This window comes from Ammospiza nelsoni, chromosome 9 (assembly GCF_027579445.1).
Source record: "Ammospiza nelsoni isolate bAmmNel1 chromosome 9, bAmmNel1.pri, whole genome shotgun sequence".
NCBI lineage: Eukaryota > Metazoa > Chordata > Aves > Passeriformes > Passerellidae > Ammospiza > Ammospiza nelsoni.
Window position 1 is genome coordinate 26,704,554 of NC_080641.1, and position 27,103 is coordinate 26,731,656.

Consider the following 27,103-nt stretch of genomic DNA (forward strand, 5'->3'; position numbering starts at 1 on the left):
GGATAACCCCAAGCCCTGGGTGATGGGACATGGCACCAACGGTACAGCCTCTGGTGAGGGACACACGGGCACGGCCTGGCCTGCACACAGCTTGCATAGAAGTGCCAGCCTGCCCTACCAAGCCTCGGTGCAGGGTGCAGGGGGCCGGTCCTCCTCGGCCAAGACCGCTCTGGCGATTAGCAGCACGACACGGGGTGACCCCGCACTGCACCCTCCTGTGCCCACTGGGTGCTGGGGAGATGCTCTGCCCAGGAACCAGCAATCTGCAGGGAGAGAGATCTGGGGGTCAGCTGGGTCCCTCCACACCCACCTCACACCCCACACTGCCATGCCCTGCCCTGGGTAGCGTGTCCACAAGCTCACCTAGCGCCAGGCACCTGCCCCGTGGTGGTGTCCCATGTTCTGCATCTCAAAGGTGTCGGGCACAGTGGCGCCGCTGGTGCTGAGCTCGTCCAGGCAGTCCCGCTCGGCGCTGGTGAAGCCCTCAGGGCTGAAGGTGGGGTAGGAGCCGGGCAGTGAGGGGTGCAGGGCCACTGTCACCGACGCGGTGGCCGTGACGGTGGTGTAGCTGCCGGCAGGACCCTGCAGGTGGGTGCTGTAGGTGGGCAGGGCTGCGGGTGGCGCTGGCCGGGTGCCCGCTGGGCAGGGCTGAGGGGGATCTCGGGGCAACGTGGTGCACGGCTCCCCGAAGGGCAGGGGGGCTGCAGGCTGAGGACCAGACGCCTCTTTCTTCCCCTGAGCCTCCAGGCTGTCCTTGTAGGGCTTCAGCACCTGGAGGGGGAGCATGAAGCATGAGGGTCCCCAGCCATATTGAGCATCCCTCTGGCAACACCACCAGCCCCCATCCCCCAGCTCTATCCATGACCCTGTCCCCGGGGTTGCAGGGGAGTTGGCAATGCCTCAGTGGGTAGAGACACTCACAGTGATGCGGGGGAAGCTGGGGTCCTTGCCAGCCTCCAGTAGGATGTGTGCTGGGGCAGGAGGCACAACGAAGGGTCCCTGTGGGCTGCCTGGCCCCACGCTCTCCATGTAGTGCTCTGTGTCAGAGGGCTCAGGGAAGGTGGCCGGCCAGGCTGGAGCGCGCCGGACGTACAGTCCCCCAGGGCCCAGACATGGGGGTATCGACTCTGGTGGGGGTAGGCAGGGGCCATTATCCACCAGGGATGCCTGGGGAGAGAACACAGGTCAGAGGAGCCAGGGACAGAAGAGTATGGAGAAGTAGGGAGTAAGGGTTGATGCGAGGATGGGGATGTGGGCGATGCCAGGTGAAGCAGGGATGGGATCAAATGGGTCAGGGAGGGGTGGGGAAAGTTGTGTGTGGAATGGAGCAGGAACAAAGTCAGGTAGGTATGGGGCAAGTAGGATATGGGTTAGAGAAAGGATGAAGTAAAAGAGGGATGGTATGGGGCAAAGGACGGACTGAGGTGGTTTCGACAAGGCAAAGATGGATAAAGGGTGAAAGGTGGGCAGGGAGAGGGGCAATGGGGGATGGAGAGACAGGATACAGGGCTGGAAAGGATAAGGGAGAGGAGGGATGGAGGGGTCTCGTACCTCAGGGGGTGGCCCGATGACAGAGAGCAGCACGGGCAGCAGCACCAGCCCATTGAGCAGCCCCAGCAGCGTCAGGATGGTCAGCACCGCAAAGAAATACCTGAGGGGGCCATAGGCACACGGGGTAAGCAGGTACAGCCATCATGAGCCTTTCCCATCGCAAACACGGCTTCCCACTCCACACCCCCTGGCCTTGCCATGTCTCCCCAGCCTCCAGGCAAGGTGGAATGGCAGACCCCAGCAAGATGTCCTCACCAGCTACCCCACATCCCCACTACCAGACGGGGGGGACTGCCACACCCACCAGCCCCCACTGCCAAAGTTCTTGTAGGGCAGCATGTGGCTGATTTACCCTTCTTCAGCGCTCACCTCATGATGAAATCGAACTCAGAGCCAGCCAGCATGAGGACACCCAGGAGGGTGGAGACAGCACCATCCATCACAGGCGCAAAAGTGTGCTCCAGTGCTGCAGCTGAGCGCACGTTCCTGCTCCCCGCAGCTGTCAGGAAGCCCTGAGTGGGATGGAAATGTCATGCAGGACTGTCCCCATGTGCCACCCATGATGGGCCACCCATCAGCACATGGCCAAGCGGGTGAGGGTGCCAGGGAGTGGGAACTGGCATCAGCCTGTACTCACCAGGGCCACGTGGACAGTAAACTCCACACCGATGCCCACCGAGGCAATGAGGATGACCACAGGGATGGCGCTCAGCTTGATGCCCATCAGCCCCATGATGCCAAACAATTCCACAGCAATCATGGCCAGGATGGAGACCTGGAGGGTGATGGGGTCAATGAGAGATGGCTTTGACAGGCTGTCCCCCCTCCCTGGCAAGCCTGACCCTACTCCATATAGAGCAGCCTCACCTCACTGACCCTTTTCCCTCTATTTGCAGTGTCCCTCTGTCCCATCTTCTGGGGGTAGCCCTCACCCTGCTCTGCATGGATGTCATCAAACCCCTACCCACTATACACATTCCCATCATAACGTGTTCCCTGATCACTCCATGTGGCTCCCCCAACAACTGCCACCTCCACATGGGTGTTCCTGTCACTCTTCTGCATGGATGTATCCAGGGCCCCCTGTTCTCTTCACCAATGATATAACTGATCCCTCCATACAGAAGTCCCCCACCCACTGCCACCCTCATATGGGCATCCCTTCCCTCCGCTGACCACTCCATCACCCAATTCCCATGAAGCAGGAACCCAGGGCCACTCAGCAGGACGGGAGAAAGGCTGGATGTCCCTGTCCCCACCCATCAGGCCCATCCCCGTGCATCAGGGTGCGTACTCACGATGATGCCGGCGGTCCAGGGGTTGAGCAGCAGCAAGGCACACACGAGGAAGGTGCAGGCCAGCAGGATGCTGATGGCCAGCAGGAACCAGTGCCGCAGGCCGATGTACTGCTCCCAGAAGAGGAAGGGGTAGCCACTGGGGTAGCTCAGCACGCCGTGGCGCTGCGCAGCCTCCTGGCAGATGGCCCGAACGCTCTCAATCGCCTCCACAAAGTCGGACGTGCGACGCAGCCCGCTCAGGTAGAAGGGGAACTGGGCGAACTCCAGCGGCTGGGCTGCTGGGACTGTGAGGAGATCACAGGCAGTGAGGGTATGGGCAGTACAGGAGGACAGGCAGCACAAGAGCACCAGCCTGATGCCTGGCTGGCTACCACAGGTCTGAGGAGTGTGTAGGGAACAGACTGGGGTCAAGAAGGAGGGTGGGGCATTTCTCTGCCCGTAGGATTTTTGTGCATTAGTGGGTTACTCTTTGCAGTGAGATGCTCACTGGGCTGGAGCAGGTGTGTGTTGCTAAGCGCACGGGGAAAGCACAGGGGGATGCTCAGGGTGTGGGATGCAAGAGGATGAGGGTTAAGGATGAGGGGAAGCAAGGCAGTTTACCAGATGGGATGAGGGGTTTCCCTTCAGGGCAAAAATGTGTGGGGAATGGGGTACTCTGCAGAAGGACCCAGAGGGGACAGAGGGGCAGAGGGGACCTTGAGGAGCCCACCATGCTCACTCACTTCGCAGGTTCTCGCCTGTGGTGTCGTACTTGTCATGAATCCACTCAGGGGGTGGGGGATAGAAGTTGGCCTGGGAGGCAGCAAAGCCCAGGGGGTCGTTGCTGGCCCACACTGTCAGGCAGATGTAAAAGGTGTCGGGGGGGATGATGCCATTCTCATCCACCAGTCGCCGCGTGGTCAGCTACAGGAGAGACCAGGAGTGAACATGAGCTGGGCAGCTGGGGCAGAGACATCCCCAGCTCAGTCAGCCCAGCCCTGTCATCACTCACCTGGTTGAAGTTGAAGGGCTCCTTCTTGTTGCCAGTCTGGATGAGGAGCTTGTATGCCAGTGCTCCATCCTCGGAGCCATTGCGGTAGCTGTCATGGGTGATGCGCCCAGCCTGCCAATCCCTGTCGAAGGTGGCCTGGAGCCCTGGGGATGCAGAATGGGGGGTAAGCATTCCTGGGGATACACCACCCTGCACACCACCCCGTGTGATCCAGGGAGTGTGGTGCCAAAGGGATGGGCACACAGAAACCCCAAGGCTCAGCTTCCAGTGCTGGGCACCTTGGTACCATCCTCCCCAGGGTGCTGCACAGAAGGGAAGGCATTCCTAGGTCAGTGGGGAGCATGCAGGATGAGGAGAGGACTGTCAGGCAGGGGAAGTCATGGAGGAGAGGCATGTCCCTCACCTCTCAGCCAGTCCTGGAAGTAATGGAGCCACATTTTAGGCAGGTCACGGTTGCCCTCCCGCACCACGTACTTGACGGTGCTGAAGGCCTGGTGCAGGCTCAGCAGGGCAGCCTGGGCTCCCGGGTAGTGGAAGCCACCCTTAGTGACAATGAACATGTTGTAGAAGGAGAAGTACTTGAACTGGGCCGAGATGAAGGCGTGTGCCTTGGTGTCCCGTGGCACGATGTCCGTCAGGTAGAGGCCATCGTGTACCATGGTGGTGCCATAGAGGCACAGCCCTAGCAGTGCCAGGAACAGCACCACCACCACCACCTGTGGGGACAATGGGGGGGGGGTCAGAAACAGTCCTGTGCCACCCACCCACCCTGAGTGGCACCACTAGGGCTGTCCCCCCCTCACCTTGGTCCGGGTGCGCAGAAGGAGTGGGGCGTACTTCTCCCGGGCAAAATCAGCGAGGCTCCAGCGGCAGAAGGGCAGGGGGACACACTCCCGGCCACCCTTGGCCTCATCCAGCTGAGACAGCAGATCCCGGGTGGAGCTGGATGGGGCGAAGACCTGCGAGCCCAAGGGGTCACTGTGGGGCAGCAGGATGGCAGGCGAGGTGCACACCTGGGACGTGGGTGGCAGGACAGTGACAATGTGGTGGCCCGAGGGGTCACACCGGGTGAAGGCTTGCACGGTGGTGGTGATCTGGGTGCTGGTGGCCATGCCGGGGTGCCCATAAGGAGATGGGTGGCAGGCATGGTTGTCGTTGGCATCAGCAAGCTCTTGGGGCTGGATCTGGATGACTCTTGAGGAGCAAGGGCTGCATGGAGAAAGTGGAGGAGAGAGAGAAGAATGAGATATTTAGTCACCCTGTCTTCTTTAGGGAGCTGTGGGGTCAGACCCAGCCCAGCCTGCCCAGTGCCAGTACCTGTAGAAGCAGCAGAGGATGTCGAGCCGGCGTTTCTCCCGGCGGTGCAGGTCCAGGCTCAGGATGGCAGGGAAAACAAAGAGCACCATGGCGAAGTTGAACACAACAACCACTGCAGCCTGCAGGAATTGGGGGACACACATCAGAGAGGGGTCTGGCCATCCCTTCCCATCCCCTGGAAAGGGACTGTGGCCCTACCTGGAGGGAGAAGGCACGCAGGGCAGGGATGGGCACCAGGGCTGCCATGAAGAAGGCGATCATGTTGCTGACAGAGGTGAGAGCCACGCTGGTCCCCGTGCGCTTCAGACACTCACCTGTCCGCTCCTGCAGGGACAGAGAAGGGGTGATGAGAAGGGACCATGGGGAGGCAGGAGGAGGCCGAGAAGCCCCTGGGCAGTGCTCAGTGCTCACCTTGAAAGGGATGTGCTGGCTCGTCTCGGTGAAGGCATGAGCCAAGAGGAACATGTCATCCACCCCAATACCGAGGGCCAGGAAGGGCAGGACCTGCCACAGAGCAGTTGGCATGAGCAGAGGGACATGATCACCACCTGAGAGGGGACTCAGGGTCCCACCCACCTCACAGTAGCCAGCTCTTCCCCCAGCACATACCTGGGTGGTGGCTGCATTGAAGGAGATGCCCAGCAGTGAGCAAAGCCCCAGGCCAGAGGCGACGGAGAGAGCCACGAGCAGGACCCCAGCCAGGCCCACAGCCCCTTGGGACTTGGAGCAGTCCCACCGCAGCATGGTGACACAGGCGTAGGCGAGCTGCAAGAGCACAGTGGGTTAGCAGGGGCCTGGGGGGAGATGGAGGAAAGGCAGAGGACAGAGAGAGGGGGCACACGTACCATGAGGAGGTAGCCCCCAGCCACACGGATGACGCTGACGTCAGAGAAGGACTTCATGATGTCGTTGAGCGTGGTGGTGGAGAAAGCATGGACACTCTGTGTGGCGTTGGGAGGGATGGAGTCCTGTGCCAGCTGCCAGAGGTGCATCCCATTAGAGGAGTCAGGAGCCCCCTGCTCTACAGTACACCCACCCCAGAGCCATTCAGGGGGTCAGCATCATCACTGACACTCCCTAGGGATGCGCTGGACTAAAAGAGAGTAGTGCCAGAACCCGTGGCCACATGAAAACCTGGGCACAGAGGGATGCCATGCACAGGCTCACCCCTGCCCAGCCCCATGTGGGGGCTGTTCTCAGTGCTCACCTCCACGAATTTCCTCTGCCAGGCCTCCAGGATGGCTCCTGCCTTCTCCTCGCTCCAGCTGATATCATGGATCTCGTAGTCATCCTTGAAGTGCTCATAGAGCTGCCGGGGGCTCATGAGGAGGAACATGGTCTGCAGGGCCTCGGCGCTGGGGGACAGGCACGCACCTCGCTGGGACCGGCTGCAGCGCCCCAGGATGCAGGAATGGGTCCATCCCCCACCCCATGGCACCCATCCCCACCACAGACAGCCAGGAGAGGACCCAGGCATCCTGCCTCCTTGCTCTGCCTTGCTCACCGGCCCCACACACTCAGCAGCCCCTGAGACAGCCCCACAGCCCCTCCTGCAGCCAGGGCAGGCGTCCTGCCCTGTGCCTGGGGATGCCCACAGCAGCTCTTACCGTAGCAGCTTGCCCTGGGAGTCTTTGGTCGTGCCACCTAAAATCAGCTCCTGCTGCCAGCGCATGAACTTCCTGGAGAAGCCGTGGCAGCCCCCCGAGAGCTCGGCCGGGATGTCGGGGCTCTGTGGGTGGAGGAGAGGTGTCAGGATTGTGGGGCAGGCATGAGAGCACTCCCACACCCAATCCTGGTCCTCATGGACTGTGACCCACCTGCTGGCTCTGCTTGTTGGGGGCACTGGAGGGACACTGGGGGTCCCGGGGGTCCAGGCAGGGCCGCTCCATGTAAGCCTGTCCCACCTCTGCCTTGTCTAGCAGCTCTTTGAAGCCTTCCAGGGATGTGAACTGCCCCAGCTCCTCCATCAGCTGCAGAGGGTCCAGGTTGCTCCACTGGATGTCCGGGCGGCCCCTGGGCAGAGAGCAGCACTGGAGTCATGGGGGATGCCAAAACCCACAGGCAGTACCACCATCACCCCTGCCGGCCCATGCCAGGGGTGCTGCGGATGCCCTCCCGGGCAGGATGCAGGGATGCAGCCGAGCTCAGCCCCCAGCACGTCCCTTACCCCCTCCCGGGAATCCCCCGTGCCCTATGTGCCACAGCGGCCGTGCCTCGAGTCAAGTAGCGTGCCTGATCCTGTTAGTCCGGGACAAAGCAAGGGGAGCCGGCCCTGCTGCCTGGCCCCGCTTTGTGTGAGCAGTCAGGCCGATTACTGCCCGTGGGCTAACATCTTGATAGAGGGGAGCAGGCAGGCAATAGCTCCTGGCATCCCTTACAGCCCTTCCTGCCATTTTCCCCCAAGCTGGAGAGTTTGGGGCTCTGCAGAGGTCCTGGGGACTCAGCACAATACTGGGAGCTGGGCGTGGAGTAGGTTCTTGGAGGTCCAGCAGGACTGCAGGGGACTTGGGTACACAGGAAAAGGATTTTTCCCATTGCCTGCAGATGCTCTGCTCCCTCCACCCCAGCCTGGGGAGCTGGGGGCCAGCTTCCAGCCTCAGCTTCTTTTCTGAGACAGAAAGGACACACAAAAAAGCCAATAACCCAGCCCAGCGCTCCAAAGAGGGGAAGAAAAAGCCCCGAGCAAGTGTGGGCTCTGGGGAGAAACACAGCCTAATAATTCATGAAGGCTGGCTGGGCCAGAGCCGGCCGCTCGAGATTCCCACATACCAACCGGAGCTGCTGCTGCTTCCAAAGAGAGCCCCTTTTATCTGCTTTCGCTTGCTTCACTGAGCCAGGGCAAATCCTTTTGTCTTTCCATAGATTGCTGCTCTTTGTTCTCCCAGCTCCCACCCCGCTCACCCCTTGGCGTTAAAAAGGGGGACGAGTCCCCCTGGGCCGGCCGGCGCTCAGCCGGGGTGCCCGGGCTCCCTCGGCTGCTGGGAGAGAGGAGTCCCGTGGCTGCTCCAGTGCCAGCCTGCCTGCCACGGAGCTCAGCCCCAGAACGCTGCCCAACCAGGCAGGCAATGCCACCAGCATCCCCTCTGGCACAGCCACCCCAGCCCCACTTGCTCCTGCTCTTGGCAGTTCCCCAGCCTGGGATGGGGAGAACCTGAGGTCTTGGGGGGGCAAAACCAGCCCCCCAGTCCTGGCTGGGGAGGCTGCGGCCCCTTCCCCCTCCTCCCGTCCGCAGCAGCCTGAATAAGGCCACTATTTCATCTATTTGGCAAGGGGCAGCTTTCAGAGCAGCATTAGCATGAGAAAGCACGGGGCTTCGTTTGCTGACAATGCACAAGCCGCCCCAGCTCTCCCGGACAAACACACGCGTAAACAGAAGGAATGTGGGGGAGGCTCCCCGGCCCAAGCCGGGGTCCCCAGCCCCACCACCACCATGCGAGGAGCTGGCTGGAGTCACTCGCCACCCAGCCCAGGGACTGTGTGCCCTCCGTGCCCTGGGCACAGCTCAGGAGTGTGGGTGCCCCCTCACAATCACAGCACCCACAAAGTGCTGCCAGGGGACCTGCAGCCTCAGGGACCTGCCTGTGGCACAGCCACTGTCCCCCCTGTCCCCATCCCTGGCAAGTGAGAGAGCATGGCAGGGACGGATGGGATGGGATGGGACGGGATGGGCAGTTCCTGCCTGTGGGCTGCAGCCCCCTGCAGCGGTGCAGCCCTACCTGTGCCACCGAGGCCAAGCAGGGGAGGACAGGGACCTGTCCCAGGGTGTCGACCCAGCAGGACAGCAATGGTGGTGGGACCAACCCAGGGGCTGAGCAGGACAAGCTGCAGCACTGAAGCACCGTGGAGCAGGCAGAGCCAAGCTACAAAGGGAGGCCAAGCACAGCCCCTCGGCAGCATCCCCAGCTCCTGCTCCCACCATGGCCCCCCACAGCCCAGGACAGTTCCCCACACACACTCACGGGAGATAGGCTGAGCCTCCCTGCAGCTTGGAGCCTTCCCAGAAGCAGTCCAGCGGGGTCAGGATCACACAGGGGAACAGCTTCTCTATCATCTGTAGGAGGAGATGCGAGGGGTCAGCAGGGATGGATCAGATTCCCCAGTCTCCCCCCACCTTGCTGGGCTTCCCAAACCTGCACCTTCCCACATCCAGCCAGCAGTGCCTTCCCAGCACCTGGGGCTGGCAAGCCGTGTCCCCAGCACAGCCCATCCACTGCCATTCTTTGATGGACTGACCCCGCGGGTCAGCAGCCACCCCCGGGGGCTCCCTCTGGCCATCCATGACCAGCACTCACCCTCTCGATCATGCCATTCTCAATGATGGGGACACCCGACTTGTAGCAGATCTTGTTCAAATCCCACGATCTGGAACGGCAAAAGGAGGCGCTGAGAACGGGCATATCCCACAGGGGACATGGCAAGGGCAAGAGGGATGTGCAGAGCACGGCAGGGGTCCCCATCCCCATCTGGAGCCGGACTCACTTTCCGTACAGGGAGACTTGAACCTTGCTGGCGGCCAAGGCCGCCTCGAGGTGGAGCTGCAGGGCCTCCTGTGTCAGGATGTTATCACCCTCCTTCTTAGGGGTCTGGATCAACATCTGGGACGTGTAGACGGACTCCTCGCCCAGCTTCTCCTTGGTGTAGCGCAGCTCCTGGCTCACCCGGCTGCCCGCTGTGGAGGGGAGCACGATGTGCCCTGTCAGTGCCAGGGCAGGCAGAGCCCCCATCCCACCAATTTGCCCTGCCCATCAGGATGCCCAGGGAATGGGATGGGCAGAATCAAGGCCACGCAGCATCAGGTGGTGCCATGATCACTCACAGGGGCTTTTGGTGTGAGGTTCCCCAACTGCTGCATCCTCTGGGTGCTCACACCCAAGGGATCCAAACAGGGACCACCTCAGGACACACTGGACCAGGCATCCCCCTTCCCACCAACACTGTATCCAACCCCAAAGCAGCTTGTTGGCTTTGCTCTCACCAGAAAAAACCCACAGACAGATGGTTGGTGAAGTGGAGTGAACTCAACCTGTCCACTTCCACCCGTGCACTGCGGTGGGTGCTGCAGATGCCCAAAACCAGCCCACAAAACAAGAAGCGAAACTGGGGGCACCCAGCCCAGCCCAGCTGGCACCCCAAGGCAGCAGGGAAGGAGCGCAGGGAGATGCCGGCACCCCGAAGTCCCTGCAGCTGTAGGGGACAGGGGAGGGAGGTGGTGCTGGGGACATCACCCTTCCCTGCCAAGGCTCTGGGATCTGTCCCCCTTGGGCAGCGGGAGAGCTCTGAGCACAGCAGGGCCAGGGTTTCCAGCTGAAGCCACCGACTCCATTTGTGGCAGCCTCGGCGTGGAAGAGGAATCCCCTCCCAGCCAGCGTGGCTGGGGCTGGGACCAAACCCTGCACGGTCTCTCGCATGGCTGAGCACCAGCCCAGGGACAGCTGTCCCCATCCCCTTCGAATGGGGGGCTCCCATCCCTCCTGGTACAGCAAAGGGGAGGCAACACAGCCCAGAGGAGGGTGGGAAGCGGATCCTGAAACCCCTCCCAAGCGCACCACTTGGCTGCCCTGCTCCAGCCTCCTGCCCTGGCACATGTGGGGCGCAGCCCCCGTCCCAGTGCCACCCACTGGGGTACCCCAGGATGCCCAGCATGGGATGCTTCCCAAGGCAGTGCCGCTGGCAGGGGTGAGGCTCCTGCCCAGCCCCAGGAAAGCGAGGGGAGGTCACGATTCATCGGCACCAGGATGCTCCCTCAGCAAGAGGCGGGGGCCCCGGCGGGCCTGGCCCTCCGCCAGCACCGAGGAGGCCAGAGCGAGACCGCAAATAAGGAGCAGAATCTTCCCTTTTAATGACTTATTATATGGGTTGGTGTTTTGGTTTTTTCTTTTTTTTTTTTTTTTCCTGCTTTTTGGGAACGGGGAGGGCAAAGCATCTTTATTGTTCCTGGCTGGGCCAGGGAGCAGCTGGTGTCCATCAGATGCCAGTTGGGATAGAGGTTGTGCCAGGGACAGGGAGGGGGGACACGGCCGCGGCTTTTGTGTGTGTGTCAGAGGGGACAGCAGCACCCAGGGCGAGGGGACGAGGACACGGGGAGGGTGGGTGTCGGCGGTGGGGGGAAGTGGGACGCCCATGCCGTTCCCAGCAGGCTGGGAGGTCGGGCAGGAGGTGCGCCAAGCTGCTCTGATCTCAGCCGTGCCACCCACGCCGCGCCCGGGCGGGAGCTGGGACACAGCGCCGAGGGGGTGCCCGGCAGCGCCGCTGCTCCCGGGGGACGCATCCTATCCTGCTCCGCCCTGCCCCGCCGGCATCCCCGCCCCGCACGGCCGCGGGAGGAGCCGCACATCTGCAGGCACGGGGTGGGGGCGAGCCCCCCGAAAAATTAAAGAGGAGGGGGATAAAAAAAAAAAAAAAAAAAGAGAGAGAGAGAGAGAGAGAGAGAAAATAAAAAGCCGTCCCTTGTAATTAGTGTTAATTTGGAACAGGGCACTGCGAGCCGTCAGCAAGCTTCAAAGGCCGTGAGGAAGCCTCAAATTCCAACACCCTAATTAACCAAAGAGCAACATGAAAAGACAAGGCAGCGCACACAGGGCTGCCAAGGACACTTCAAACGGGCGCACGCCCGCCGGCCGGGCAGCCCGGCAGCGCCGAGACGCCCCACGCCGCACGCAGCCCCCCGGCCGGCCGGGAGGGGTCTGCGGCACCCCCACACCAACAATGGGCACGGTAATGAGGAACTGTATGCAAATTCCTCCTTTTTGTTGTTGTTGTTGTTTGGTTGGGTTTTTGTTTTTCGTTTTTTTTTTTTTTTTTTTTTATTCCAATTAACAAAAGGAGCCCTTGGCTTTTTCATGCAAAGGGCTCTCTGGTTCCAATCAGGCGTCCGGTCCTGCTTACTAACAGCCTGCTCTGCTCCCCGGCAGGGTTTGGCTTCACTGCCCGGGACCCCCAGCTCCCTCCAAAATCCAACAGCAGGGCCTGGGGGCAGGGCAGTCCCCCGAGGCTGGAGCATCCTCGCTGGGTCTGGGCATTGCTCCTCGGTACCGCTGCTGGGGGTCTGTGGGTGCAGCCTCAGCGCAGTTCTGGCTGCACCTGGATTGGGACCCTGCACCCACTTGCTCTCCAAACACCTGGGGTGCAGAGGAGGCTCCGGCCGTACCCAAGCAGGGACAGTGGATGCTAGGGATGGGACAGGGTCCCTGGCAGGGAGGGTGGCTGCCTGTGCGGCTGCCTCCCATCCACGGGCCCTGCCGGGGGAGCCCTCTCAGTAATTACAGCATCCGCCACAAAATTACAGAGCAGGGCTGGAGCCTCCCTGCCCCCTTCCCGGCCACCCTGCCTGAGCCATTTCCCTGCACCCCAAACCCTCCGGGCACAGGAGCCACAGCCACGGCACTGCAGCCAGCCCAGCCTCACATAGCGGGGCCAACTCGTGCCATCAGCTGCTGCAGCCAGGACAGAGCCTCAGCCCCTATGCTGTCCTGGGAGGGGTCTGATCCCAGCTCATTCCACATCTCCCCAGGGGCAGCCAGAACCTCCCAAACTCATCTCAGAGGGTTTGGGGTCAGATGAGCCCATGCCAGGTCCTCTGCCCACAGCGCAGTTCCAAAGCCCTCCAGGCCGGGGCTGGCCCCCTTGCAGCCACCCCGCTGGTTGTGACAGCAAGGGGACCTCCCACCACGCTGTCCCAGGGCAGGGCAGGAGGTGAACAAACCCCGCGGCGCCCTGTCCCTGTCTCCAAGCACCCAAGGGTGGGGGCAGCAGGCTGAGCGTGCCAGGGCAGCGTGTCTGGGTGGCACGGGGAGGGCAGTGGGTGCAGGCAGGCTGCCAGCCCCACACTGAGCCCTCCCTGCCTGGCAAGGCTGAGGGCGAGGGAGGGATGTGGGAGGTGCTGGGGACCACAGAGAGGTACCAGAGTCTCCCCATGAAACACATGCTGCAAAGTCCACTCTGTCCCATCAGGCTGGGTAGAGGTCACGGTCAACAGCAGTGCCACCACAGTGCAGATGGCACCCAGGCACTGCCAGTGTTGTCACCGCTTGGGTGTCACCTTGGGTGGCACAGGATGACAGGGAGGGAACACTCCTGGGTACACATTCTCCCTTGGCCCCGAAAATCAGGCCCTGTCCCACATGGTGTAATGGGGCTACGGAATGTGACAACAAACGTTGAGCTGCAGATTGGGCTGGTGCCCAGGGGATGCTGCAGCCCTGGCCCCAGCTGGGCCCACTAGCACGGGACTGGATGAGCAGCTCCCTGTCTACAGCACAACATCCCAATGCTCGGATTGGGAACCACCACAAAGGCACAGCTGGCAGCGGGACAAGGTCAGGATGAGATCCCCTGGGAAAAGCTCACCCCAAGGGGAACCCCCCTTGCAGCACGCTCTGCTACAAGAGGCACCCAGACCGAGCACATCCCGCGGGCAGAGACGCCTGCCCTGGGCCATCAGAGCCCCAGGGGCTCCGGAGGGACGCCAGAACCATCCTGCAAGCCAGGCACTGCCCGCATCCCGGTGGGAGGGGGTCCCGAGGCACCGCCCCGAGCATCCCTCGGCTGCAGCTTCCCCGTGCTGAGCGGCGTGCAAGCCGGAGGCCACCTTCAAAGTGTTGTGGGGCGGATTAGCTGGATTAGGGAGGCAGTGAAAGGACCCATGCTGCTCCGGAGGAAGTCTCGCCCAGGGCACACTGAAAGAGCCATTTTTACCTGTCCCGGCCGCTACCGCCAGCCTCGCCAAAAGCCCGGCGGCCCCATCCTGTCAAAACACGTCCTGCCGGCCCCATTCACCCCGCGGCTCTCCCGGCAAGGCAAGGGGGGCAGCTGCCGGCAGATGGGTGCCCCGGCAGCACCGAGGCGCGGACGAGGGCTCGGCGCTGCCCCGGCTCCTCCGGCCGAACCCACGGAAGGGGCTCCCGGCTCGGCCAAGAGGGGCGGCAGAAGCCGGGGATGCCTTCAAAAAGCCAGCGGCGGAGGGGCTGAAAGGGCCCGTTTGGGGCCAGCTCCCCAGCCGCCGGCCCCGGCCGAACTCTTTTGTTTAACGGCGAAGCTAAATTAATGTCTTTATTACCCCAAATCGGGGGGCGGCGGTTCCCAGCACGGCGAGGGGGGCACCGGGAGCTCGCACCGCCCCGGCCAGCGCCGAGGGGACAGCGCGACCCCCGAAAAAGAGAGAGGGGGGGAAAAAAAGGGGAGGGGGGGAGAGGGGATTCAGTTGGGAACTATTCACCGCTAAGACTCCTGTCAGCATTGACATAAATTTCCACTGGTGTTGGCATTTAGGCATTTGCCATTTCCATATGTATAGGGCTGCCTGTACTAATTATGCTAATCACCCCCTCTGTTGGCTGCTGTGAAAAATGGCCACATTAGGCACTCCACTGCTTGCTAATGTCACTTAATGTGTGGTTGAAACATACATTCATCCCCCTCTGAATGGTGAAATTTTTCCACATTGCTGGCTTCATTCAGGCAAGAAATGAATTTTTTGAACTCAGACCACTTTTCCAGGCCCGAGGGAGAGGCAGATAATAAAACCCTCTTCTTGGGCCCTGGCGCTGCCCCCTCCCAGCCGCTAAATAACATTTAAAACACACAAAAAAAGAGCCCGTTCCCTAAGTCCGTAGATATGTCCAAGTTAAAAAAAACATATATACATAAAACCAGAAAAAAATACTTTCTAGGAAATAAAAAAATGTATGAGTTGAAAAGGAAAGCAAAATGGACAGGGGCAGATAAGTCGCAGCCATCTGTAAAGTCTTCCAGTCTCTTTGGGTTAATTAGCAAAATTTTCCAGCCCAAAAAAGCTGACCAAGCTGTCAAGGAAGGGAAAAGGAAGAGCAAGAGGGTTTGCGTTCACCTCCCAAAGATAAATAAATAAAGGTGAACTGACTGGACCCCATCTTCTGGTGGGTGGGGGGCAACTGGGTGAGCCTCCTTCCCTCCCCCCTTCTCGAGAAGAAAGGTTCTTTCACAGCCAGAGGGGACTTGGGAGCAGAGGGGAGAGGCAGGCAGGAAGGTTTTTGGGATAACAGGGACCTCAGCACCTCATGGCAGCAACACCCCAGCTGCTGCTCACTCCTCCAAGCCCCCGAGCACGGGGACACAGTGTCCCCACAGATACCCAGACCCTGCAGACAGAGAGGACAGCAGGGTGCTGAAGGAAAAATCCCAACAGGCCAGGCAAGACCTTCCTGCAGAGCAATACCTGTGTCACCACACCCCAAGAGAAATGGGGACCCTCTTCCCCAGGACACCAATGTGGGGACAGAGCAGGGACATGGCAGCCCAGGAGCCACCCCACAGGAGTGAAGCCAGCTCTGGGCAGATCCCAGCAGGCACCCTGCTGCCCCAGACATGGGGACAAACTGCCATCAGAGCCCCCCAAGCTGTCAGCTCCAGCCACACAGAGCCCCCCAAATCACCCGCTCCTTTCTCAGCCCCTGCACAAACATCCCACCCCACAAACCCACCCACCCAGCAAGGAGACCACCCACCTCTCCGTGTGCCCACCCAGGAACGGCTGTGGCATCCCTGCAGCCCCCACACCCCTCCACGGGACCCACCCAGCGCAGTGGGGACAGGGCCGGGAAGAGAGGCCACACAGACAGCGCTGAGGGCGTTCAATCCCGTCCTTGGCTTCCTCATTCCCTGTGCCCCTCTCTCGGCAAACAGAGCCAGCCAGCACCTCCTCTCCGTGCTGGCCTGCCGCAGGGGGAGCTCAGAATGCATCCCAGCCCTGTCCTGGGTGCCGAGGAGCTGATGCCCTGTGCCAAAAACTGCTGCAGAGGTCAAGGAAGGACAGAAGCCACTGCCAGGAGGGCTGGGGGTGTCCCAGCTTTGTGCCCCAGGATGAGAACAAGAGAACAAATCCCCCTCACCCCCATAAGATGTGTCCTATTTCATCCCAGCAGCACATTCGGGGTGTCCATGACCCCTCCAGGAAAGGGACAGGGTCTTCTCCAGGGAGACTCAGGAGCTCTTTGAGAGCGCGACGGCTGCGCGGGGCGCTTGGCTGTTCCGGTTAGGAATTAACCCGGCCTTCCTTTGAACCAGCCCTCAGCGCTATAAATCAGGCAGACCCATTCACCACCCAGGGCTCTGCCTGCCCAGAGCTCGCCTCCCCGGCCCCTTGGCCCTAAAGACGCCCTGGGAGAGCCAGGAACAGCTGCCAGGTGTCCAGAGGTAACTCAACACTCGCCGCTAGCCGGGACTGCAAAGCCTCCAAGGGGCTAATTGCTTCGGAGGAGCCTAATTGAACGTTTCCACAGTCGAGTCCAATTTATGGGGTGACACAGCCTCCTTCCATCTCCCAAACAGGGATACAGGTCAGCATTACCCCAGAACACTGCAAGAACCCATCAGCCAGCCCCCCGGCCTAAGGACATTCCCAGAATCGGGACAGGGGACACGCTGCTTTCCCACAGGTGGCCGGGGTCACAGCCGAGGCTCAGGAGGACATAGCATCAGCATGGCCCGAGTGCTGACCCCAGTCACGGGGCCAAAGCAGGGCTGCCCGCCCTATTCCCCTGTTTGGGGAGGAGGGGGATGGCACATCAGCATCATGCTCCCATGGGAAACCGCTCCCTTCTCTCCCCTGCTCAGCAGGATCCCGGCTCCCTGAGAGCTGAGCCCAGCCTGCAGTGGGGACTGCCTGGCACAGGGTCACACTCTGCTCCTGCAGCGCTGGGACCTCACCTGGGCAGGGTGGTTTGTGGGTTGGAGCATCACTACCCGCATCCCTCAGCCTGGCTAGGCAGAGGCAGGCGGTCGGATGCAGTCACCAGAGGCTTCCTGGAACCTTAAACCACTCTGACCCTGAGCTGGGACCCACTGGGCCAAAATGATGGGCCTGGGATTCCCTGCACACATACCCTGCCCCTTAGACACCCTACAGCCCTGCCTCAGGGCTGGGATGAACCACAGTCCCACAAACATCTCCTCACAGACCCAGAGCAGGCAGGAGCTCAGGTGCCCAGCACCCTGGGGATCCCAAACACTTGGGACCAAGCAGATGGGATACCAACTTTGCCAGCCAAGGAGCAAGAACTGCATTGCTTCAGCCTGCCACAGAGGCACCAGGCTCACTGTAGAGGACACACACTCCAACCCTGCCACACATGTGGGAACGTGAGAAAGTAGTGGCTGAGAAAAATCCCAAAGCAGCTTCAAGTGCTCTGGATGCAACCACAGAGTCTGGGCAATTGTGTTCCACTCTCCAGGGGCATCCCAGGCCCTCCTGTCCCCTGATAATGCCCATCCCCACACCAGCAGGATGGGGTGCAGGGATCAGGGCTGGCCATATGCGGGGGATGCTTTGATCTCACCAGAAAACGCAGAGCTGAGGCTGAGCAGTGAGGCAGGGAGCTACAGATGGTTATGAGGAAGGGAGGCAGCCCCACAGCCGATACACGAGACTGAAAGTGTCACCACAAAACTTCCTTCCACATCCTGACCCACGCATGCCACCCCATGGGACTAAAGCCATCTCAGACACATCATCCTTGGTGGTCGCAGGTTGTGCCAGCGCCTGAGGACGCTGGGGCTGTGCCACCCAGGAGCAAGGCACGGAGGGGTCTGCCCCAAGGGCACACTGCCGGGGGAGGAGCCCTCCCAGGAAGGACAAGGGGGGCTCTGAGCAGCACCCCTGGCACCCACACCATCCTCAGGCAGCAGCACAGATCCAGAGCGGGGGCTCTGTGCAGACCCCAGGGCACCCACTGCCCAGGAAGGGCAGGACTCCCCACGTCAGCGGAGTTTCACTACAGAGTAAAAAAAAAATAAAATTAAATCCAACTCCTGACACCGAAGAAGATGAGAAGCCATGAGAAAGGGAAGGTTCCTGAGAGAGGCCCCCGGCACCCACATTAGAGCCAGACCGCAGTGTGGGGGAAATCCCCCAAGAGCAGCCGCAGTTGCTGCTGCGGCCGGGCGAGCAGGGAGCTCAGTGGGGCACAGGAAAAGCCGGGTTTCTGGGCGCTTCCAGCCGTCCCCAGGCTTGGCCCCTTCCCCATCCCGCTCTCCACCCTGATGTGCCGCAAGTCCCATTCCCCTTAACAGGAACAACCACAGCCGCTTTCCTGGCCACGGTTCCACAAAACGCTGACTCCTTACTACCCCAAAAGCACAATAAAAATTCAATGGAGCCGGAGCCACGACCCAGAGTGAGGGAACCACGGAGGGAGCACGTCCCTCCTTCAGCAGGCACAGCTCAGGCGCTGGCTGGACCGGGAGGTACCACTGGATTTCTCTGCTACGTGTTGCAGAGGAAGGGGGTGATGGAGCCGAGATCTGGGGAGGGGGGACAAACATCCCTGGGGAGTGGGAAGCAGGTGGGAGAGCCGGGCATTCCTGGGCAGGGGTTCGTGCGTGCATCTGTGTGCAAGCAGCCAGGGAGCGCAGAGCTCTTTTTTTTTTTAATTTAAAAAAAAAAAAAAAAAAAAAAAGGGGGTGGGAGAGCAAAGTTGCTTCTATTGTTGAACCAAATCCAAGAGTAGCTGAGGACCACACAGGGAGCGGGGCGTGGGGGAGGAGGCAGCGCTCCCGCACAAAGATGGCTGACACCCCTCCGCTGAGCAACATCTGCCCCTGCACAGCACCCCGCGGGGACCCCCGCCCGGGGATCCCCCCGCCGCACAGACGGGGCTGCCACTCGGGGTGCTGCCCCCCCGGGGGCCCCCCAAAGCCGAAGGCAGGCGCAGGAAAAGCAAATCCCAGACCCGTGAAGCAGGGCTGCAGGGATCGGGGAGAGAAAATCCACGCTGGAGTTATTAATAACAAAGGCGGGGGATCAGCCGCTTCCACTCGGAAACGGGGATTTGCTCCCGCCTGACCCTGCCCGCGCTGCCGTTCCCCCCGCGCCCGAGTCCCGTGCCGGGTCTGGCGGCTCCGCGGCGCCAGCTCTGCCCCGGTGCGGGGCTGCGGCCGCCCCCGGGGGCTCTTCCCACCGGGAAGGGGGTGTCCAGCACCACGTGTCAGCACCTCCGCGCGGGGACCCCCGCAGGAACACGCGTGGGGGTCCCTCCTCAGCCCAGCACTGCGCACGGCGCAGCCCGAGCGGCCGCGCAGACGGGACCCCGGCTCTGGGCACCCACGGCCCGTCCTCCGCGGCCCCGGTGACGGGACGCCCGGCGGCGGCATCCTCATCCTCCTCGTCCCGCCCCGCTCCCGCGCTGTCACCTGCCTCCCGGCCGGCCCCGCACTCCGCGCCGCGCGTGGGGGACAAAGCCGGGGCCGGGAGCGGGACCGTTCCCACGGGCGGCCGAGCCCGCAGGGCCGCGCTTACCTTCCACCCAGAGGTGCTCGATGTCGGTCTCGATGGAGGCCACCCGTAGTCCCACGGCCAGCGCCCCGAACACCAGCAGCCCCACGAAGAGCACCTTCCCGCAGTGCCGCTGGATCCGGCAGCCCAGGGCGAAGAGCAGCGCCTGAAAGCGGGCCCGCAGCCACAGCGGGGTCCTCTGGCCCACGGCCCTGCCCTGCGGAGGGGGCGAGGATCGGGTCAGCCCAGGAGAGGAGAGGGGAGCGCCCCGGCTGGGGAAGGGGACCCGCAGCGGGGCGGGATGCCCGCGGCCGCCGCTCTCGGCTTCGGAGCGGAACCGCGAGCGTCGGAGGTTCCCCGAGCCGGGGGACGCGGGGGTCCCCGCGCCCGCCCGGCCCGCCCCGGGCTCCCCCGCGCTCTCCGAAGTGCCCTCCCCGGCCCGCAGCCCCCGCGAGAGCGGGCGATGCTCGCCCCTCACTCACCTCGGGCAGCGGCTTGCGGCGGGCGGCGCGGAGCGGCGGCGGCGCGGCGCGGGGGGGCTCGGCCGGCATGGCGGGGCGGCTGGCGGGGCTGGGCACCCCCCGTTATGTGGGGCCGAGCGCGGCGGCGGCCCCCATGCGCGCGGCGGGGCCGTGCCGGTGCCGGTGCGGATGGAGGGCTGTGTGTGCGCCGCCGGCCGCCCGCCGCGCCTCTAAAGGGGAGGCGGGGGCGGGGGGCGCCGGGGCCGCGCCGCCGCCGCCGCTCCCATTGGCCGCCGCCGCCGCGGCAGCGCCCATCGCCGCTGCTAAGCAACGGCGCGCCCGCCGCCGGCGGCCACACACCGCGCTCCCCCCCGCGCCGCCCCGCGCCGCACCGCACCGGCCCCGCCGCGGGGGGGAGCGCGGCCGCGGCCGCACCGGGGCACCGGCACGGCCCGAGCCCGCGGCTGCCCCGCGCCTCCGGCCCCGGCACCGGCAGCGCCCCACAGACAGCCCCGGGGACGGGCGGAACGGGCATCCCCCTCTGAGCGTCCCCCGGGGTGGGTGCGCAGCCCTCTCAGCCCCCCGCCATAGGTGTACCCCCGAGGATGGGCACCCGGCTAAGTAAAGCGTTCCCTACATCCGTCTTCCACAGCTGCCCCGCAAAGGGTTGACAGCCCCCTGGAGATGCCCCAAGGAATGGCATCCCTCCGAAGCGTGTCCCGAGGGCAGGGTGTTGTGTACATAGCCTCTCCTCGGGGACGCACCCCCCCCCCCCCAGCCACCCTCCTTGGTCCAAACATTCCCCCATCTGCTCCCTCTCCCCAGTGCTGGGCCGACCCCCCACCCAGAGCCACCCCAAGGGGCCCGGTATCTCCTCCAGGGCCAGGCATCTTCCCACAGCTACTTCCCAAGAAATAGGCAGCCCTCCTAAAGGCTGGATATCCCACTGTGGCCACCCCTCAAGGTCTTGGCAGCACCCTCATAGGTATATCAAGGGGTAGTCAGTGTTCTTCCAGAGTCTGTGCATCTCTCTAACAGCCATCCCAAGGGATGGGCATCTCTTCTTCAAGGGCCAGATGTTCTCCCTCAAAGGACCAGGCATCCCAATTAATACCTTTCCCCAACAATATTTAACTCCCTTCCCCTCTCCACAAAAGCAGGGTGTCCACCCACCCCCAGTATCAGCTAGAGACCAGATATTCCCCCAGGCCACAGTGGGGGGCAGGAAGACATTCCACTCCTTGGGTGTACCCATAAGCACTGCCCCATCCCCTGCCATAGTGAGCCAAGCCCAACATCCCAAAGTTGGAGGCCAGGGGCACAAAAACCCCGTCCATGGGGCACAAGAAGTGCAAAAGAGCCAGAGATAAATGGCACATAATTTGTGGGGTGATTAGGATTGTTTCTCTGCTAATTTCACTCCTTTCTCAGTTCTTTATTGGATAGACGTGCTGCCGCTCCCACCAGGAAAGCTGCCCCAAGGAGCTGCTGAGGGCACCCAGGGAGGTTAGTCAACCAACACGGAGCAGCACCCAACCCATGTGCAATCCCCCCATCACTACCTTGGAGCAATCCCAAAGATGCTCAACCTGGTTTTTCCCTCTCCAAAAACGGGGGACACCCCAATAAATAAAGGGAGTAGTGCCTGGGGCAGTTTCTCCATGCCCCCCAGGCACAGCCCCACAGCCCAGCCTGCTGCTGCCGGGCTCTCCTGGGCCCCAGCGGCACGGAAAGGGTTTCCCCCTCGTCCAGCGATAGGCCTGTAGCATCTGGCGTGTCCCCAAATACAGAAGGGAAACGGCTATTCAGCACTTCTGCAGCCTGATTGCTATTAACAGCTCCACCATTCCCCTTCCCCGTGGACCCGCACTACCGCTGGGCAGCTGCAGCTTTTTATCAGCTTAATATTGAAAATGTAAGTTGTCGTCCTCCTTTCCAGCAGGGATGGTTCCCCCTCCCCACGTTCTCCATCGGCTCCCTGTCTGTCATCATCGGTTTCCACCTGGGGCCCTCCCGCCCCGCCCTGCACCCTGGGAAATGTCATCAATGTCCTCGGAAAAGTCATGGAATGGCCCATGGAGAAATGGTTCAGTGTCTGCCAGGGCCTGGGGGTGAGCTGGCACTGCCCCATCCCAGGGTACCAAGGGTTTCCCTAGGACATGGGCACCCAGTGTTTCAGGACCAGCCTCCATGACCCCACACGCTGGCACCAGGGTGCTGTGCCACAGGAGCACCATGCAGGAGAGGATCACCCCTGGCACCCCTGCCTGCTCCACACCATGCATCCCTGTTCCACTGCCCTCCCACTGCCTCTGTGGTCCCCAGGGACCAGCTGTCCCCCAGGACCCGTGTGCCCCGGCAGCACTGTCACAGCGTGGTGACTTGCACCCCGAGCAAGAGGCCATGGGGCTTGGCAGAAGGGCAGCTGGTTTGGGGATCCCAAGATTTGCAGCAGGGGTGACAATACCAGTGACAGGGCCAGATCCTGCCACGCCAATGAGGATTGAAAAACCAACTGGGAAATGGCAGGACGGGCTCAGCCTGCCCTGCCCTGACGCCGCAGAGATGAGCTTTGGGTCTCCCTGCAGGGCACTCGTTTCTCCCGGATCCACCCGAAAGGGGACTGGGAGCCGTGCAGGCCCTGGGGGAGCAGGATGGGGAGCAGGGGCTCGGCTCGCACGCAGGGAGGCTTCTCCTGCCTCTTCTTGCTGACCGGCTGTTTTATATCAAGGCGGGAGGGGGGATTTGCTGTTCTAGATGGTATTTTAATGGGCAGGCAGGCAGCTGGAGCCTGGGAGAAGCCTGCTTTACATTGTTTGGGGTTGTAACAAATAAATTCAATTAAAGGCAAATGGCTCGGCGCAGCCCCCACCCTGCGCAGTGTCTCTGTGGCACTGGAGGCTGCGGGAGCCCCGCACGGCGGCTGCCCGGGCTCTGCCCACCCTCGCCCCCGGAGATGCCGGGGTGAGCTGGAGGATGCGGTGGGAGCTGGGACGGGCACACACCGCACCCACAGAGTACCCACAGAGGGGATGGAGTGTCCGGGGAGCCCACCCTGTCCCCACACTGCGTGTCCCACCCCGCTGAGCAAAGGAGATGTGAAAATCCCCGTGGCAGGAGCCCCGCCACAGCGAGCGCTCCTCAGGAAGGGCAGCCCAGGACAACAGCCGCGGCGGGCAGCAGCATCCTCCGGGCAAGCAGAGGCTGGGCAGAGGCTGGGGCGTGGAACTGAGCTTTGCATGGCCACCATGCAGCCCCAGAGCCCCATGGCCGGGGGGAGAGGCAGAGGGGACTTGGCAGGGACATGCCAGAGCCTCAGCACGCTGTAAACAGCCGCGGCCACAGCAGCAGCTCCTCTGCCGGGAGCCAGCGCCGGGCGTTAGTTAGCTGGAAACCAGATGGTGCTCTCCCAAGCACCGGCACAGCCCTCCGGCCACGGCCCGCAGCCAGGCACGGGCTCTCAGGGACCCCAGGGCTGCGCAGCACCCAGCACTGGGACCCCGACGAGCTGCACAGAGAGCTGGGGGCACAGGGAAGGCCCCACAGATGGACAGGGAGTGTCAGTGTGTCCCTGGCCCCACTGCTTCCTCAGCCAGTACTGTGTGTGTCCCAAGGCATGATGTGTTGCAAGGGATGGAGAAGGGAGGCAGAATCCAGCAGAGGGGATTGGAGATAGGGTATTAACATCCCTCAAAACGCCCGTGCATCTCTGGGTGCCACACCATGCCTCAGTTTCCCTGTGCCTCCCAAACAGCAGGGAACAACCAACAGCTGGTCCACAGGTCAGAGTCCACCTCATCCTCCCAGATAAGGATAAGATAGGGAAGAGATAAAGCCCCATTTCCGAGGCCAGGGAAAGCCTGAGCAGTGCCTGGCACATCACACCTGGAGAAACTCTCCATGGGAAATACAACATGGAGTACAGACAGCAAGACCCCATCCCAGCACCACCAGCAGGACCTGGGGCTCCAAGCTCTTCCCCACTCCCCAGTGGTCTTGGGAGCAGGTGCACCGAGGGGGCACAGTGGACCCATCCCAGCCCTGGGATTTTAGGGGGGTCTGCAGCAAGAAGACAAACAGCCGGGGCTGGGGAGGGGCCGGGGGGAAGGACGGCATCCCTGGTAGCCGTGGCGGGGGTCCTGTGGTGTTTACAGAGCTTAAAACCCGCCTAAGCCCCGCAAGGCCACGGCGCACAATAGTGTGTGGACGTGGTGACACCGCCCGTCCCCACACCACCTTGGAAGACAGAGAGCCCTGCCACCCACCGCCAGCACCGGGATTAATTATGATAATGTAGTTCTTTCCCCCTTTGTCACCCTAATGAATGGGCCCCTTTAGGATTTTAAGGCCTTTGTTTGGTGCCTCTTTACTGCGGTATTGTAGGATGGGGACTAGCAGGTGGCAGGTCCCCAAACAGCCCCTTTTGTCTCCTTTGGGGGCTGTTTTGTGGTGGGGTTGGGGAGGGGGATGCGAGGATGCAGGAGCGGGGGTGTGCTGCAAGGGAGCTCCTGGACGGCCCCGTAGCACCCGTGCCATCGCTGTGGGGCCATGGCACCCCACGCTGTGCATCGTGGCACCGGGGATCGCCAGCCCCGGCCGTGCCCCGAGCCACCCGTGCCCGGGCCTGCTCGGTGGGCAGATGCGAGGAGCCACCGTCTGAGCCCCTGCCTTGATCTTTTACTGCCTGGGCAAATCAATTACCCAGCAGAAAAGTCTCTAAATCCCACCATAAAACCCGTTTAGCAGCCGCGGTGGCGCTCGCCAGGCCCTGGGCAAACCTCGCCCTGTGCCGGCACGGAGCTGGAGCAATTTTCCACAGGGACAGTGGGTAACTGCTGCCGGGGAAGGTCGGGCTGCAGGCGCAGCTGCACAACATCTCCCCACGCCCAGGAGGCAGATGAGGGCTCCCCAGGAGTCCTGGCTGTGCTCAGACCCTTCCAGGACCTCCACAGCTCTGTGCCCTTCTGCACCAGTCTGCCCCCTCCACATCCCCTGAGCAAGGGAGCAGCTGGGGATGTGACAGCACCGGGCACAGCACTGGGGACCAGGGACAGGCAGCTAAGGTGGCACAGAGGAACAGGGAACAGGGACAAAGTACGGCACAGAGACACCCGAACAGCAATGCCCTGTGCCAGCGTGGTTCCATGGGCTTTGTGTCAGGGCCATTGGCTGTGCTCATGGTGTCACCACAGTTGTGATGATGGAGCCTTGCTTCCTCCTATGCAGACACATAGAAGCATCTTTATTACCAATGCCAGCACAGGGATGACACATGTACAGGGTTGAGGGGCCTGGGGATGGTTAATGTCCCTCTGATGGCAGGCTGGGCTGGGTGGTTCCTTCAGGATGTCCAGGAGCACTGGAGAGGCTGCATGGTTCTGCCTTGGGGGCATTGTCAGGTGCCGGGCATTGGGGATCCCTCTGCTGTGCTGAACCTTCGGGCACAGGGCACCCCGGCTACCGTGTCCCCATGGGCAGAGGGGCTCCACGAGGAGGGGGGAGATCCTGGCCAGGCACTGCCGGGGGCTGCAAACTGGTGAGCAGCGGGGTGGTAAAACGGTGACAAGTAATTGGTGTCCCGGCCAGTCCTTTCATGCCGACGCCGTTTTATGGGTGAGGAAATTGCTTGTGAGTCAGGAACACAGGAGACAAATTTAGGAAGTGCTCTCTGAATGTGCCGGGGTCAGGCGCCGAGGCCGAGTGCTTGAAACCTGGGTGGCCTCGCCGCTCGCCCCGCGTTCCCCCCCCCGGCTCCTCGGCATGGGAAAGCAGACCTTTTATCTTATCACTGCTCTTCCGCCGCCCCGGCCTCCCCCGCACGGCCCCCTCCCGGCGCAGCCGCTCGCGCAGCAGACACAATGCGCGGTGGCGGCCAAACGCGCACCCGTGACCCTCGGGAGCGCCTGGCACCGGGGGCTGCTTCCTCCCGCCTGCCAAAGGGCTCGGGAACCTTCGCACCGCTCCGCATTCCCTTGGCCAGCGGCACCTTGCTGGCCAGAGGGCTGTCACAAGGCGCCGTGGGATGAGGGGACGTGGCATCCTAGCCCTTCTCGGGAACCAGCCCTGGCACAAGCTGCTGTGGCCCCAGGGATGCAGCGATGGGGAAACGCTGGTGCAAAGGTCTCCCTATACCATGGGGTGGCTGGTCCTCATCCTGCTGGCAAAGGTGCTGGAGCAGGCAGACCCCCCATGCTGCAGGGCTGCACCCTATGCCAGCCTTCCCCACGTTCCCCCACATGCTGGGAAGTTGGTAGTCCCTTTTCCTCCCTTTTAACTGGGAGGGAAGGCCTCAGCTGCATTAAGGTGCACCCGAATACAGCTGCCGGCTACCTTGAGCGCGCAGCCCCCATCCCCGGCCGCGGCCGAGCTGCCTCATCGGGCGGTTTGGATGTATTTTTCTTGATCGCTGGCCAAGCACTCTCTCCTGCAAAGCAGCATGTTTCTCATTTTCTGTAGGTTTAACTCCAAATTAATTTGTAAGTGATCTAGGTTTCTTGTTCCCCGAAAGATACCTAATAGCGGGGGGAGAGCTCCTGCCAACCGAAACGTCTCAGCGGGTAAAGGAAAAGCAGGAAAAAGAATCCCAGGAACTGTGACCCCTGGTGGGTATTTAACAAGGTGTCAGGGCAAGGGATTTTCGGAGCCAACTAAGTGGATGTGACACCGGCCCCGTGGGTCGGGACGGGGTGTGGGGATGCTCCCGCCGCGGCAGAGTTTGCTGCTGCCAGGTCTCATCCTGATCCAACCCTTCCTTGGGGGCAGCAGGGGCAGGGAGGGATGCTCAGCACTCCATCGCTTGCGCTGGCGGGTGCTGCGAGCCCCGAGGTGCGGAAAAGCCGGGGGAACAGGAGATGTTCGGGGTCGGGGTTAGCCATCCCCAGCACGGGCCGGTGGAGGTGCCCTCGCTGGGGACCGAGGCAGCGCATTCATACTGGACAAGGGCTGCGGAAGCGCCGGCGCCTGCGGGAAGGCAGGGGAGGCCCCACAGGGTGGTGGTCCCCTGGGGCCGGTGGGTGGTGGGAGGGGGCCAGCGAGCCCGCCGGGCGCCCCTGCCGCATGGGAAGCGGGCACGGTTTAATTGGGCGGGCGGCCGCTCGGCGGGGCCGGCTGCTGGCAGGCGGACACAAGCTCTTTTGTCTCCGCTCTCGCTCCCGGCACCGGCTGGGGCTGGCAGGGCCCGGAGCGGTGCAGCCACTGAGAGCCGAGCTCGCCACCGGGGCAAGCAGCCAAACCCACCCCG

The 27,103-nt window shown here is 62.4% G+C and overlaps 1 protein-coding gene across 1 annotated transcript; it reads right to left on the reverse strand.

Moving 5' to 3' along the window:
• Positions 1–17: 17 nt before the first annotated feature.
• PTCH2 (patched 2) lies at positions 18–20,178 on the reverse strand. Its single transcript, XM_059478197.1, is given in 26 exon segments — positions 18–263; positions 364–771; positions 922–1,167; positions 1,552–1,651; positions 1,921–2,063; positions 2,189–2,326; positions 2,850–3,133; positions 3,572–3,752; positions 3,841–3,983; positions 4,244–4,556; positions 4,644–5,049; positions 5,158–5,276; positions 5,356–5,481; positions 5,569–5,661; positions 5,767–5,922; positions 6,003–6,134; positions 6,365–6,512; positions 6,765–6,886; positions 6,975–7,170; positions 9,117–9,208; positions 9,450–9,519; positions 9,637–9,826; positions 19,427–19,726; positions 19,881–19,983; positions 19,985–20,106; positions 20,109–20,178. Coding segments are annotated over 25 exon segments (4,401 nt in total). The 3' UTR covers positions 18–263.
• Between the last annotated feature and the right edge of the window lie 6,925 nt (positions 20,179–27,103).